The sequence below is a fragment of the Panthera pardus genome, unplaced genomic scaffold (assembly GCF_024362965.1).
Source record: "Panthera pardus isolate Hobbes unplaced genomic scaffold, ASM2436296v1 HiC_scaffold_3, whole genome shotgun sequence".
Lineage (NCBI taxonomy): Eukaryota > Metazoa > Chordata > Mammalia > Carnivora > Felidae > Panthera > Panthera pardus.
The window spans coordinates 45058481-45074533 of NW_026526876.1; the positions used below are offsets into that span (position 1 = coordinate 45058481).

Sequence of the window (16053 nt, forward strand, 5' to 3'; positions counted from 1 at the left end):
TGGGGTGCGCACACCGCCTGACACGCGCCCGGGGGGCCTTAACAATTCTTGCTCCGTGGGTCAAATGTGAAAGCCAGCGGCACTGCTTTATAACCCACTTCGTGGGGGTGGAGTCTTAGCACGTCTTTGTGCATCTGCGCACTAAGCCCTTAGGACCCCGCCCATTTGAGCCCAATAAGCTCTGTCGATCTGATTGGCCAGACGGCAGAGGAAGCGCAGAGGAGGGACAGGTGGGCACAGGCAGCAAAGAAAAGCGAGTTATGGCAGTCTAACGAGGAAAGCGGGCAGAAGAGCCCACTGGACGAGGATAAGAACTACAAAAGTAATCGGAGGCCAATCAGTGCACGGGAGAACGATCCACCCCACTCGGTAGACCATGCAGCAAGTAACGACCAGGAGAGCCTTGAGTCATTAAAAGAAAGGTAAATCTGTTCAACACATCGGTTTAAGAAGATTAAAAAAAAAAAAAAATCATGTTATACATTTGAGCAATATTACCATGACAAACAGGAAAACAGTTAACGGTGAAAGTTACAGGTGTCTGAAAGACTGAGGATTGGGTGCCTCCTGTGATGCTGGGCGAACGGGAGCTTCACCTAAAGAACATACTGGGGTCTTTTCGCCTCTCAGCAAGGTGTTATTGAGGTGGAAGGAAAGCAATGGGAATGGGGAAAGGGTAGCAAATGGAGAGGGAGTTAGGTTGGCCCCTCCATTAAAAAAAAAAAAAAGAAAAAAAAATCTTCCACTTGGCCGCTCGGCCGCAAGGAGGCCTCAGTTTGCCTGGATCTTCCTGGGACTGGCCAGCGCGTCGCGGTTGGAGCCCAGCAGCATGCGCTCCAGCCGCCTGCAGTGCTCCCGGAGCTGCTTCTCGCGGGGCAGCAGGAAGGTGAGGACCTTATTCCGCACGACGCCGCGGTCCTCCTCCTCCCTGAGCCGCTGCTTCACCCGGGCCGCCTGCTCCTCCTGCTGCGCCAGCGCCGCGTTCAGCTCGCAGAAGGCGACCTCCAGGTCACGGATGGCCTGCAGCGCCTCCTTCTTGAAGTCCGCCAGCTCCCGCTGCACCCCGGCCACCTTCTGCTGCAGGATCTCCAGATCCGCTGGCGGCGGGAAGCAGGAAGGCCACGACTGAGGGAGGGAAAAGTCTCCGGACTGGAGGCCGCTCTCCACCATCTTCTTCCCTTGTAAAGTGTTCACCTTCATGAGGATGGACCCAGCCCGATAGAGTGGTTCCATGGTCTCTCTTCCCGTGGGGACAAAGAGAGGGAGCTAAGAGACCCGTCTGGTCAGGGAATTTTGGGGGGCTAGAGACACAATCATTTGGAGTGGAGAAACCCCATGCATTGTGACATCGGGGCCTCTCCAGCCAACCAGGAGGAGAGCCACGATCCATTCATTTGCATATTGTAGCTTCCTTGGTTGGTTATCCAGGGCTTTGTCTGCTCGTCTACCCAAATTGTCTTCCTGTTACATGGATTTTCATCAACTCTTCAATCACCCTTCCAAAACCTGAGCTCGATCTCTCCGTGTACCCGAGGGACAAACCGAGGCCCAGAGCAGGGCAGTAAACAGGCCAGAGCCAGGCAGACCAGGCCAGGCCCCGGGGGGCTGCCAGGTATGGGTTCTCTCCCTCCCACACATCGGTCTCTGGACTTCAGTACCTCGCAGGGAAACCGGCTTCTCTGACATCGCCAAGGTTCTCAGATCTGCACAGCCCTGCCTTTAAACCTCTCCTGAGGCACTCACTACCTTCACCCTCTTTTTCTGACCTAGCACCTTGTCCTTCCAGGTCTCAATGGCACAGTAAATTCCAGAAAGACGTTGTAAGAAATATGCCCACTTCTACCTCTAAAATGCTAAAAATAAATAAATAGAAAGAAAGAAAGAAAGAAAGAAAGAAAAAGTAATTTCCGATCCCAAATCCATACTGCTATAACGATGCCAGAATTCTAGATAATCTTAAAAGTTGTGAGGCATGTACTTAAGAGGTTTTGATGTGTGGTCCACAGCAGTGCTGATTCAGTTATGTGCAGGGTGAAATCGGGTCACTCATTCATTTATTTGACAAGTGCTTATTGAGTGCTTACCAGGGAACAAGTGTGAGAAGAGTCCGGGGGGCCCCACTCCCTGCGCTGCCGGATGATGCCTGAAACGTTGACACAGATGAGAAAACGCATACAGAAGGGTGAATCTCACACGTCTTACCTGAATCCTATAAGAAGGGAAAATGCTCCTAACTAGCATGTGCCAGTTTGGTCAAGAACAGACTCCATCCTGTGTATCTTGATGTCTTTCCCAGACTTCTCTCCTGGCCTCCAAGTCAGAACATGTCTCCAGCAGCGTGCCTCAGATCCAATCTGTCCAAAGCTCGGCTGCCATCAAGTTAATGACACCACCATGGGGTAGCACCCACACGAGAAACCAGGGATCAGACTAGACCCCTCCGCATCCAAGTGGCTTTGGGTCCTCTTGACGTTATCATCTCTGAGCACCCTAGAACCCGCCAGACCTCTGGCGGGCCACCACCTATAAGCTGTGTCTCTTTGGCAGATGACCTCACTTCCCTGAACCTCATTTTTCTTATCTACAAAGTAGGGATACACTTCAGTAGTGTGCAGCTCCCTGGGCAGAGGGGTAGTGGAGGGGAGGCTCCGATTTACAACTGTTGCCAATGGTGTGACTACTCCCACGATGGCTGCTTTCCAGCTACCAACACGATCTCGCTGGGTAGAGGTGCACACTGTCAGCTCTCATGAGCACCACAGGACCCATGTTGGGGGTGGCTGCCATCCCCAAGACGTAGGTGCCGGAGAGGGCATTTTGCAGGGAGGTTTATGGCTACACTAGGGTAGAATTTTGGACCTCAGGATAGGGCAGCAGCTACAATTATTGAGACAGAATATTTGGTGAAAAGAGCACCGTATCGTTAGCAGTCAGGAGATCAGAGTCTGAAACTGCTGGGTGACCACAGGGCAATCACCTGCCTCCCTTCTCTGAGCCTGTTCCCTCTGGGATAGTGTGAGTAAGTGCTCCTCTGCAGTCTTTGGTTCTCAGAGGCACACAGCCCTTTCCTTTAAGCCAGTCCTGAGGCATTTACCACCTTCTCCCTTTTTTTGTGACCTAGGACTTTGTCCTTCCAGCCTCCAATGGCACCCTGAATTCCCTGAGGACCGGGAGCGTGCATTTCTCATCCTACACACCCTCAAATGTCCCGCCTGGTGCCCTGCACATAATGGCACTCAGAAAACTAGATGAAATGGGATTTATGTTCAGAGGTGGCCTTGGAATCCCACGACTCCCCTAGCTTTCCCTCTGATATGGCGGCACCTACTGGCCTGCGCAGGAACAGCATGCTTTTATTCCCCTACCTAAAATCCAGCTGGGGGCTGGGGAGATAAAAACAGGCTGCTCTCTTGTGGTGTATTCATTAGGCGTGTGTGCACAGGTCGGGCACATAGTAGGTTCTCAATGAAAATTTTTGTAATCAGAAAAAAGGAAGAACGTGTGTCTTCTTGTTTTTGTTATTTTTTTACTGGTTTGGTTTTTTTTTTTTTTTTTCCTGTTTGTGCCTGTCTCTCTCTCTCTCTGATTTTGATTCTCTGCCTCTTTATCTTTGTCTCCCACAGGGAATGGTGGAAGCCCTAACCAGAACTACGAACGAAAAGTAGCAAAAGTTAAGAAGACATGGCAATTTCTCGATTTCCCTGGTGCTTTATAATGAGCTTTCAGTTCATTGCTTCTCAGCACCGACCAGGGAGGACTGCTTCACATGAGCCTCAGCAGAGGTTGAGGACAAATGAAGACCCCAGGCTTGGTGGCCTCCTGAACCTTCGGAGCATCCTCAGCAGGGACGAGTCGATGTGCATACGCTCTGAATGTTCTCCTCCCCGAAGGTCTAGGCCTGTGCCTTCCTCACGAGTTTCCTTCCAGTCAGACGAAAGGAAGAAGGCAAATCTATCTGCTCCCTTCAAGATGTCAAGGGCAAGGGCTTCTAGCATCTCCTGGAAGGCATTTCTTGACCACTGTCAGGAGGGTTTCCCTGCCCCTGGTCTGTTGCAGTTCATAGGCTCCCAAGTCTCAGAATAATGGAGGACAGGCAGGTGGGGTATCAGCCCCACAGAGACCCATCCCCTGAGAATAAGACAACCCAAATGCGTAGGGGCTCAGGAGTGGGCGTGTTTCAAGAGGTCCAGGGTTGGGCACCACGGGGTCAGAGCACATTCCTGCTGGGCCCTGCCCGCCTCTTGAGAGTGGAAATCTCATGGACCATCAGCCTTCCCCAGCCTCTGCCATGTGTCCCCACCCCATGCCTCTGCCTCTGCGTGTGAAATAAACTCGATTCTCTCTTTTTTTCATGTTTATTTATTTCTTTTGAGAAAGAGCATGCATGCGCATAAACAGAGAAGAGACAGGGAGAGAGAGAATCCAGAGCAGGCTTTTCACTGTTAGCGCAGAGCCCGATGTGGGGCTAGAACTCACAAACTGTGAGGTTGTGCCCTGAGCCACAATCGAGAGTTGGCCGTCCAGCCGACCGAACCACCCAGATGCCCCTAAACCTGGATCCTTTTGAAGACTGGGAAAAGGGACACGACACAGGTGCACTCCTTCATGTACGCCCTTCAAAGTGAGGGAACCCTCTGAAGCTCCTCACATCCCCATTAGTCATCAGCTAGGGTCACATTCACAGCCCTGTTTCTAACCCAAGCATTGGCTGGGGAATGGAGTGCTTGCAGATGGCTCAGACTAATCACGGGTCCCCTGCTGGGTGGGGGCTGAGCCTGGCCTCCCTGAAGCACGGGTGTCCCAATACAAGGACTACATTGGGGTTCTGTTCCCCAGTGGGATGGGGAAGATAGGTGACCAACTGTGGCTTCCACAGAGAATGCTTATATTTGAAGAGAAAACAGTGAGGGGCACCTGGGTGGCTCAGTCAGTGAAGACTCCGACTTCAACTCAGGTCATGATCTCACGGTTTGTGAGTTCAAGCTCCGCGTCAGGCTCTGTGCTGATGGCTCAGAGCTTGGGGCCTGCTTTGGTTTCTGTGTCCCTCTCCCTCTCTCTCTGCCCCTTCCCTGCTCGCTCTCTTTCTCTCTCGCTCTCTCTCAAAAATAAACATTAAAAAAAATTTATAGAAAAAAGTTTTTTACATACAACTTCTGAAGAGAAAACAGAGAAAGGACCATGCATAATTCCCCCAAATGAACTACTCATGTCAGCTTTCAGGTAAAATGGAGAAACAGTGTTCTAGGAGTTCCTGAAAACTGGTCTATCTGTCCCCACCCCAAGAAAAAAAATATGAAAAAAAGAAAACAGAATTAGAGCAATCTCTCACAAATACCAAAGAGCATGTGGTTGGACATTTCTATAGCAGAGAGAACAGCGGTTGGTCCTATCTAGAATATTCTTTTCCCAGAATTCCCTGGGCCTATGCCTCCCTTGGTGGCTGCTGGCCTGGGTGAGGATGTGGGCTACACAGCCAGTGTCTCCCCAGATGCGCTCCTACCGAGAATAATAATCTTAACACAGTGGATCATAAAATCCCATAGAGGCTCTTCCCTGTGGCCATCCACCTGGCCAGCCTTCCACTCATCCAGCCACCTGGGCGCGTATTCGGGGACATTCGCTGAGTACCTGTCCTACGTACACTAAGCCAACAAATAAGATAGAGAAGACCCCTGTTCTCAAGTCACTGGCATTTCAATGGAAGGAGACAGACAATAAAGTGAAGCAATCAATAAATAAGGTGATTTGGGCTGGTGCTAAGTGCTCCGAAGGAAGTAAACAGGGCAAAGTGACAGAGGGCCTGGGGCGGGGGCGCTCAGGGAGGGCTTTTGTGAGGGAGGGCACGTGGGGTGAGGCAGGACGGGGAGAATGCCTGCCAGGGATGGTCAAAATGGAAGCACGGGTGGAAAGGCGTTGAGGCAGGAACGGGCTGGAGGAACTTAAGAGGCCCAGGTGAGTGGGCACAATGAGGAGGAGAAAGGAAGGCCCCCACTGTGGGGACATATAGGGTGGTATCCCCAGTGTATCCCCATGCAGCGTGAGGGCTATCGAGGGTGGGCTGTGTGCGCCTTCCAGCCTGGGAGCTGGTATTCCAGTCTGAGGAATGGGGACAAAGCTGGGATGGGGGCAGGGACCAGGATCAAGAACCAAACTCAGGGCTGTTCACCATGATTAATTAACCTGGAGCCAGAGCCCCAAGGCACAGTGCTAAAAATACCTGCTTCCCTCTGAGACGTGGCAGCTGCCACCCAGCAACTGTTACCCATCGCCATTTGTCATAATTTGACACTGATAAGGAGTGTCCACGGGGCTGTGTGTCTGCAAGAGTCGGACTCACCCACAGCCCACCAGCCAGCTGGCCCTCAGACACTGCCCATGGCATTTCCTACCTGAACTCTTCTCCCATCCCTGAGCCCCGCCTCGGCCACCCCCGCAGGCGCCTACCACCTGCCCACCGCCCGCCGAGCTCCCTTCCCCTCCTGGAACCTGAGTGGACCCGCCTCCAGGGGTGGGAGCCAAAAGCACTCTCTAGAGCAGCAGCGTATGGTGGGATGCCATGTTTCACACCACTGCCGCCCTGCAACTCGGATCGGAGCCATCTATCAGAGGTCCTGCCAGCCCAGGGCGGCACTTTAATTAAAATATGTAAAACATCTTGGTGGGAGTGGATCTAAAGATGCAGGAGTGGTCCTTGGACAGGAGAAATGCAGGCGCCCCCCCAGCACCCTGGCGGAGCTGGCCCTTCTCCAGCCCCAGAGGCCTCGGCCTGCGCCAAGAGGGCTCCCAAAGCATGCTGGGGTGTGGTAACGTCTGCCTCGCACCGTCCACCGCTCCACCGGGCACAGAACTCAGCTGGGACAGAGCATCCTCGAGAAAGAGAGTCCCGCAGAGTCGGCAGGCCAGCACGGTGGCCCTGAGAGCATGCCAGGAAGGGCCTGATATCACCCCAGTTGAAATATCCTATCCCCGCCCTCAACATGAATTTCCTTAAATGACCCGTCACGAAGCCAGTACCTGGACATTTATATAAACTATTTAGCAAAGCCATTTCTATTTCCTAGACTAATAAACTCCTCGGGTTTACTCTTCACTCAGATGGCCTTCTATGTCGACAGGAGTCATGGGCTGTGCGATTTAGGCACGAGCAAGCTCTTTTGCATAAAGATCAAATCGGAAAATAATAGGCCAAAATGTTTCATTCCAATCTTTTCTTAAAATGAGCAAACACCATTGTGTTAGGCATCCTTCCTTTCCCCCATCACTGAAGGCATTTGCGATTGTTACTGAAACGTTAGAACCTGCACAAATATTGCAATACGTTTCCTGTGCAATGACACAGATCGTGGGGAATGTTGAGGGCTTGGGGGAGGCAAATTGGACCCTGACCCCAGACGGAGAGACTAGCAAGCAAAAACGGGCCCTCTGGGAGCTCCTGTTCTGGGGAAGCAAGGGGCAGGATGGGGCCTGGAGGGGAGTCTGTGGGGAGGGTCAACGGATGCCCAGGAGGGGTGATGGGGGTACGGTGTTGTGTCAGCAGATTCTCCTTCCCACCTGCAGCCCTCCTGAGGAGAGCAGAGCGGGAGGGGCCCAGGGGCTCTAAAATAACCCTGCACTAAGCCGAGCTGAGGCTCCCTGCAGCCCACACCCCTCTAGCCAGCCTGACGTCCTCAATGAGGGGCTACAGTCACTGCCTGCATGCTGGGATGCCAAGCTGAATTATATGAGCTTAAAAACCAAATCCCCTCCTTCCTGGGTTACTTAACTGTCTGCCTGGCGAGGCCAGGGGATTAGTGGTGACAGACACCAGGCCTGCCTGGCTGCTCCAGACAGAGAAGCTTTGATCACCTGGAAAACTCCAGACACCAAGACTCCTAATGATGAGTAATGATCTCAAACCATCGGAAAGTTACCCAGCATACCATACGGGGGGCGAGGGGGGACACACCGCTTCCCGTGGAAGCCTGGGCCACAGAGACAGGGTGCAGTCATTCTGTGTCCTGGGGAAGAGTTGGACCCCACTCCCACCCCACCCAGGGTCCTGCCAGCTCACAGATGAGGCAGGGTATTTCTGGCTCTGGGCACTTGGCTGCCGCAAGGCTTGGTTCGGGCCAGAGTTTGTCTTTAGGTCAAGAGTGCAGCCTCCTTGTGGCACCTGGGCGGCTCACCCGGCTGAGCACTCTTGATTTGGGCTCAGGTCATGATCTCACGGTTGTGGGATGGAGCCCCACGTCAGGCTTCGAGCTGAACATGGAACCTGTTTGGGATTCTTTCTCTCTCTCTCCCTCTGGCCCTCCTCTCCCCTGCTTGCATCCTCAATCTCTCTCTCTCTAAAAACAAAAAACAAAAAACAAAAAACAAAAAACAGGGCAGCCTCCTCATTCATTCATTCATTCACTCACATATTCAGCACACTTTACTAAGATGAGCCAGGCAGGTGCTAGCTGATCAGGCAGAAGATGGCTAAGATGGGGATTCTTCCTGAAAGAACTTGGGACCTGCCGTGGAGGCGGCCTAGCAAATCCAGCATCACAGGCTTGGTGACAAAGGGCCTGACAGAGGGACTTCAGGGCTCAAGACCACCAAGAGCAGGGGACTCTAAGTTAGACTGCTCCTTCTCCTAGGGACAAGGAGCCGGCTGAGGATGGAGTTTGAAGATCCCAGGCCCCTCTAGGGTTCGGGTTCAGTTTGATCCTGTGAGAGTCCCCAGCCCCAAGTTTTACCCACATTCCTGCAACTGGGACTTCCTCCAGTTCTGAGGTTGGCAGGGAATAGGTCAACCATGAGTCCTCTGTTTTGACTTAGAAACTTAAGCCCAGTGATTCTCAAACTTTGGCATACAGTATAGTCTTTGGGGGAAAGCGCTAAAAGTCATTTTTTGGGTCTGGATTTTACCCTTAAGAAATTCTAATTCAGGAGGTCTTGGGAGACTAGAATTAGGATGACCAACCCATTTGATTTGCCCTGAGCCAGGGGGGGTTCCTGGGTTGTAAGACTTTCCATTTTAAAACCAGGATGGAGGGCACCTGGGTGGCACAGTCAGTTGAGCATCCAACTTCGGCTCAGGTCACGATCTCGAGGTTTGTGGGTTCGAGCCCTGTGTTGGGCTCTGTGCTGATGGTGCATAGCCTAGAGCCTGCTTCGGATTCTGTGTCTCCCCCTCTCTCTGTTGCTCCTCCACTCTGTCTCTGTCTCTGTCTCTGTCTCTCTCTCTCAATAAAATAAAAATTCAAAAACACTCAAAAAGCTTAAAAAATAAAATAATAATAATAATAAAACCAGGATGGTCCCAGTAAATCTGAGACAAATCATGCTAGCTGGGGCAGACCCTGTTAGTCTCTGCCCAATAACATTCCTTTGTTCCTTGGGTCACAGAATTTTATTTATTTTTAATTTAATTTCTTAATTTAATTTAATTTAATTATCGAGAGAGAGACAGAGAGTGCACAAGAGCGGGGGAGGGGCAGAGAGAGGAGGAACAGAGGATCTGAAGCAGGCTCTGCACTGACAGCAGAAGGCCTGCTGCAGGGCTCAAACCCACAAACTGTGAGATCATGACCTGAGCTGAAGTCGGACGCTTAACCGACTGAGCCACCCAGATGCCCCCACAGAATTTTATTTTGATAGGCAGTCATATACTCGGGGAAGGTGAGCCATCACTCAGCCCCAGGTGGTGAACCAGGACTCATTCAATAATTCCATTCCCCTTTGCTACTGCCTCTGATCCACTTCATACCAATGAGTTGTAAAGAGAAGACTTATAGAAAGTATCATATCTGATGTAAAAGAGTGAGACGCGGAGAGTGGCGGAGGGGGTCCTGCCCCTTTTTCTTCCTTGGATGAAGTTGTATGAGAACACGATGGCTGGAACTGTGGCAGCTATTTTGCAGTCAGGAGACAACAAACCTAAGGATGAGCAAGTAGATAAGAAAGACCCCCTATTTCTTATGACATAAAACACCAAACCTCAAATTGTCTACCTCCAGTCTAGTTGATATGTGATTAAATGTCTTGCTCAAACAGCGGTCATCTGGCATTGTGTTCGTTGCAGCCAAACACATCATGACTGTTACAGAGGGCCTCGAAATGAATGTTTTTAACAAGAGCCCCCAAATCATTCTGATGCTCTCCATCAATCTAGTTAATCCAGTGGTTCTCAAAGTGTGGTCTTTCTATCAGCACCTGGGAGCTTGCTGGCAATGCAAATTCTCAGGCCCAACCCAGACCTTCAGAATCAGACACTCTGGGAGGTGGGGCCCAGAAGTCTGTGTTTTTAACAAGGCCTCCAGAGGATTCTGACAATTGCTAGTTTAAAAATCATTGAGCTAATCGATACCTGAGACTCTACAATACTAGACCCCCCCAAAACTTCTGGCTGAGGCTTTTATTTATTTATTTTTTTTTTAATTTTTTTTTTTTTAACGTTTTATTTATTTTTGAGACAGAGAGAGACAGAGCATGAACGGGGGAGGGGCAGAGAGAGAGGGAGACACAGAATCGGAAGCAGGCTCCAGGCTCCGAGCCATCAGCCCAGAGCCCGACTCGGGGCTCAAACTCACGGACCGCGAGATCGTGACCTGAGCTGAAGTCGGACGCTTAACCGACTGAGCCACCCAGGCACCCCTGGCCGAGGCTTTTAAACTTAACCCAGGTCCCACCTGCTTCCTTATTTGTAAAATAAAGCCATGTGTCTTCTCAAGAGCTTTCTGTGGTTTTTCCCCTCCCCCTCCCTCCCTAGTCCCTTCTCCAAAATCTTGCACCAGTTGAATGGTTTGGTTCAGATTTACTGACCTATGTTATTAGCCATGTGGTGGTAGGAGTGGGAGGGAGGTCTTTGTGGTCAGAGCCGGCCAGGGCGGGAGTGAACGCAGTAGGCCCAGCTTCCTGAGGGAGAGTGGCCGTCAGTGTCCCTGACCCCGCGATCCCAGCTGAGCGTGTCCACCCACCATGAACGCCCACTCATCAGTCGTGGCATTGCACAGCGGTGGCCCAGGAGGTGAGGAGGAAGGGTGGCCCAGCAGTGCTACAGTCTCCTCCTTCCCCAGGGAGGCCTGCTTCAGCCGGCCTTCTATATACCAGGGCGTCCCCCACTTCTCCACATCATGAGTTACTCAAACCCCAGCGAGAGCCCAACAGGCAGAAACTGATCAATAGACTTCACATTGTGAGGGGAATCCATTCTCAGTGAAAAAAGAAATGAGAAAATCCCTAATTGCACTTCCTCATTACAATGCTTTTTTCTCAGCATTTCACGTGTGCTCCTGAATTTTGTTATTCTTCTTCGTGACCGAGTACCCTGTCGAATGATTCTCCTGTAAGCATTACGTCATTAATGACAATTTACTAAGAATAAAAAAAATCATAATCCCTACCACTAATCTGGTGCTTGCCGCGGGCCAGGCCCAGGGCCCTCTCAGGCACTATCCCTTGAGGTCGAACAGCCACCTGCCCAGCAATGTTACCCAAGGCTCATCTTCGTCCCGGTTGAGTTAAGTGTGAGTCCTACAGCAGTAGCTTCCTTTTGTCCAGCTTCCGCTCACATTTACCAAATAAGGCTGAAATGCCATAAAATATGTAAACATTTGCACCGCTTCCACGGGAGGGGCTGGGCTGGCCGCGCTGCCGACATTGACCTGCCAGCCATCAGCCCCCCTGGGATGGCGAGAACGGCAGTCATCAACTGAGGTTCTAAAAACCAAAACCAGGGGCGCCTGGGTGGCTCCGTCGGTTAAGTGTCTGACTCCTGATCTCGGCTCCGGTCACGATGTCACGGCTCATGGGATCGAGCCCCCTGTCAGGCTCTGTGTTGACAGTGTGGAGCCTGCTTGGGATTCTCTCTCTCCCTCTGTCTCTGCCCCTCCCCTGCTCGCTCTCTCACTCTCTCTCTCTCTCCCAGTACATAAACTTTAAAAGAAATTAAAAAATAAAAATAAGAACTATATCCAGCACGTGGAAGGCATCCAGTGGTCCTGAAATGTGTGGTCAGAAAGTGAGGGATGTGCCAAGTCTCGCCTGGCTGGTCTCTGGTCATGGGTCCTGGTGTCTCTGGCTCCCACCCCCATTGTTCTTGTGTCGGGCTCCCCCAGCCCCCAGCCAACCACCATTTTCAGGCTACCAACAACTAAGGACACTTCCCGGGAAGAGTGGGGCTCTATTGGCGTTCGGGTCCCGTTCACACCCACAAGCAGACACGCATCCATCTCACAGTGGCCACTGGCCTGACCCGTCCTCAGCTGGTCTCACGATTAACAGTCTTTGACCAATTGGCTGTAATTGGTCATTATTACAACCGAGACCTGGATGCCCAATGGCCCGTCTCAGTAGGACAATGACATGGCTGCTACTAAGGACGTGACAGTCGGCATAAGCGGGAAAGCCAGAAAAGGCCGATGGCCTCCCTGAAAGGAGCATTTCAGGCTATCTCAGGGCCCTCCTGCTAAGGGGAGACGATTCGGAATGTGAGCCTGCACAGCTAAAGCAAAGAAGACTCTCAAACGCCAGATCTGAGGCTGTCTTTGCAGCCAAGCCCTCCGTGTCAAGCAGGCTGTCTCCTCCCACACCCTGTGCCAACTGACAGGAAGTAGAAGCCCCCTTCCTACAGCGCCCCCTTTCTGTCTGCTTGCTATCCCAGGGCATCTCAGCTGCTCCCCTCCCCACCAGCTACAGAAACACTTCTTTGCCAAAAGCCTGGTAGCTCTAAGCCACCCACTGCCCGTCCAGGGAACAGAGTAGAAAACCCTGAAGAAGCCTTCCAGGCCTGGCTTTTAAACCCCCTTTGATGTGATTCATGGCACTCGGGTTGGGGCGGGGTCAGGATGATCTCACAGGTTGGGGAAGACAGCTCAGCAGAGGTTGGCCAAGCCTTTAGAGGGAGTTGCTTCTGAGACACAGTGTTCCGGGCACAATTTAAAAGGCTGCTCCCTCGGAGAGGTGCTAACTACAAAACCCCGCTAGGCTAGAGTGCTTGCTGGAGCCCAGAAATGGGCTGAGAGGGCCCCCCACACACCCTCCGAGTAACAAAGCCTTCAGGAATCAATCACCTTCTGCAGGACGCACATCCTGTCTGAACAGCAGCCTTTTCTCCCTCTGTTCTTGCCGGGGAAGGTCAGAGTTCACATCAAATATCATTAATCATCTTCCCGGGGGCTGGGGGCTCATTGGACAGTCCTATTAATCAGAGGCCTATCACACCCACAGCCTGGCTGGGTCGCCATTGTCCTGTTCCTCACCTATCATAGGAAGATTAGATTATCAGTGACAACTGAGACACCCTTTGAGTCACAGGGAAGCCAGAGAATGAGGTTGCTTTTATTTTTTTATTTATCCTCCTGATTGGAGGATGAGCTGTTTCTTGTCTTGTCACACGGCCTCCTTTTCTTCAAAGAATCAGCTTTAAGAATCCAATTTGTCAAACTGGACAATCATTGGCAAACCCATAAAGAAGAAAAAAAAAAACCCTCAGCGACTTTATCAAAAAAGGTAAAATAAAGCAGAAGGTTTTAAATGGGGCCTGAAAGGATTAGAAAGTAAGTTGCATTTGACAACAATTAATCTCTGAAAAGCAGGGGCTTTGTGAAAAAACAAACAGGCAGATGTGTCCAGAAGGGATTGTGGAGACCCACCCTGGAGTCTATCCATTGCCTCTTCCAGAGCGGGGTCAAGGTGAGACCTGGTGCTGAAAAAGAACGAGAAAGAACGTCCTGCATGTTTTCTCCTGACTTTATGCCTACCGGCTACAACAGCAGCAATGAGACAATACGCAGCACTCAGGACACGGCAACACAGAGCACACAGCCCCCCGTCTCTCCCAGTGCAGTGACAGTCTCAGTCCCCCGGTAACCTCCGAGCCCACCCTAGTGGCCGCTGTATGGGGTCATGCAGGAAGGGGGCACTTTCCAGCTCTTTCGAAGCGCTGAGATCAGGTGAGCACGTGTGACACCTAAATCGGTTAGATGGGAATCGCCTCGGTGACATGGAACCCAGGGTCTACAAAGCGGGAGGCCTGGAGGGGCCAACCGCAAGATGAACAGGGAGGTGGGCTTCGTGTGAATCCAAGGTTAACCCGGGGCACGCAGGCCTGCCCAGAGGGTGTGAGGCCCGGTCCTATACTCACGGTCATGCTGTGGGAAGGGGAGTTCAATTCCATCAGATCTTCCAGGTTTTCATGAGATTCGGGAGACGCAGGTTTTGATGGGAACACTCCCTATTTTAAGTGTTGGTGATTTACCGAAACAAAAAGAAAATCACTGTGCATACTAAGCAAAACCTGTCGGGGGGTACACTTTGGCCCCCACACCTGGGATTTGTGAAACTGATCTAATCTACCTGCCTTGGTACAAATAAGGACTGTGGGGCCCAGAGAGGCTGGAAGCTGAGGAGGTAACACAGCAGGTCAGAAGCAGAGCCCGTTCGAGACCCTGGTTCTTCAGACTCCCAGACCAGTGCTCTCTGCTCCAGAACTGAGTACGTGAACATGTAAGTGACCAGTTCCTGGGTACAGTCATCTAAGTGCAATAAAAGTGATAGGATTAAGAGGAGAGCCTAGATCCCACAACTTTGCCTTAAAATAAGAGAAGGGACTGAGTTAGACAAGTTTCAAGTGACTGTCGTACCTTTTATATCGCCTTCTTTTAATTTTTCTACCTGACAGGGGGCACCTGGGTAGCTCAGTTGGTTAAGGGTCTGACTTCAGCTCAGATCATGATCTCCCTGTTCATGGGTTTGAGTCCGGCGTCGGACTTTGTGCTGACAGCTCAGAGCCTGGAGCTGCTTCGGATTCTGTGTCTCCCTCTCTCTCTGCCCCTCCCCCCATGTGTTCTCTCTCTCTCTCTCTCTCTCTCTCTCTCTCTCAGATGTAAATAAACATTAAAACTTTTTTTTTTTTACCTGACAAATTAGCTTTGAGTGATTCTCTGTGTGGGTGCTGTAGAGGTCTGGGGCAGGAGGCCAGGGAAAGCTACAAGCACCGTGTGGGGATATTAGCCCCTTGACCGCAGCACAAAGCTGGAGCTCGGGAGCCAAACTACCCAGTTCAAATCCTGGTTCTGCCGCTCACTAGCTGTGTGACCTCCGGCAAGTAACTCAATTTCTCTGGTCCTCAGTTTCATCGTTTTATTTATTTACTTTTTAAAGTTCCTTTTTTGTTTGTTTAAAGTAAACTCTACCCCCAACATGGGGCTTGAACTCACAACCCTGAGATCAAGAATCACATGCTCTACTGACTGAGCCAGCCAGGTGCCCCTCCGTTTCCTCATTTTAAAAAATGGGAATGGGGGCTCCTGGGTGGCTCAATCAGTTAAGCACCCAACTCCTGACTTCAGCTCAGGTCATGATCTCATGGTTTTGTGGGTTCGAGCCCCATGTAAGGCTCTGCTTGGGATTCTTCCTCTCTCTCTCTCTCTGATCCTCCCCCCCCACCCCCCGCCACAGCTCTATTTGTCTCTCTCAAAATAAATACATAAACTTTAAATAAATAATATCGTAACTAAATAAATAAATTTAAAAATAAATAAATAATATCAAAACAAATAAATGATGATAATATCTGCCTCAGGAGATTGTTGTGAAGGTTAAAAGTGGCACAGAACGGAGGCTGCCACATGAGAAGTGCTCACTAAATCGTTGTTGTTGTTATAACACGTAATCACAATTTATTTCACCCTCAATATCAGTGGTGCCTGATATTGAGACACAACATCATAGGATGTTGCATCTGGAAGGAAACTTAGAAACCATTCTAGTGCGACTGTCTAATCTTAGAAAACAACAGTGGCACACAGATGGAAAAGAGTTTATTTTCTGCAATGGGCTCATTCGAAAACCTATGCATTCCTACAGACACGGTTCATTTTTTGACCATGTCCATAGGCCTGTGTCAACCATTTTGTTTTTCTACTGTGACCTCATTGGAAATAAGAAACTTTCTACTATAAATGGGTTTAAAGCAAAGCCATGCAAGCCTTCAGGCTCCCAAATATTTCATCAACGTCAGCCCAGTCAACACCACATGATGTCTCCACTCCAGTGCTCGTTACGGAAAGATTTGTGAGACAACTC

General features: G+C 50.8%; 1 protein-coding gene and 1 long non-coding RNA gene across 2 annotated transcripts; one reads left to right on the forward strand and one right to left on the reverse strand.

Moving 5' to 3' along the window:
- The first annotated feature begins 208 nt into the window (after positions 1-208).
- On the forward strand, positions 209-4345 carry LOC109247221 (uncharacterized). Its single transcript, XR_002071637.2, has 2 exons — positions 209-422; positions 3624-4345. It is a non-coding gene; the product is annotated as an uncharacterized LOC109247221 (long non-coding RNA).
- On the reverse strand, positions 419-1302 carry CCDC182 (coiled-coil domain containing 182). Its single transcript, XM_019415666.2, has one exon. The coding sequence runs from the start codon at positions 1231-1233 to the stop codon at positions 772-774; it is 462 nt and encodes a 153-aa protein (XP_019271211.2). The 5' UTR covers positions 1234-1302; the 3' UTR covers positions 419-771.
- Positions 4346-16053: the final 11708 nt, after the last annotated feature.

What these genes read in the sequence shown, in the direction of transcription:
- CCDC182 (XM_019415666.2), bottom strand. Translation starts at nt 1,233, where the DNA reads ATGGAACCACTCTATCGGGCTGGGTCCATCCTCATGAAGGTGAACACT.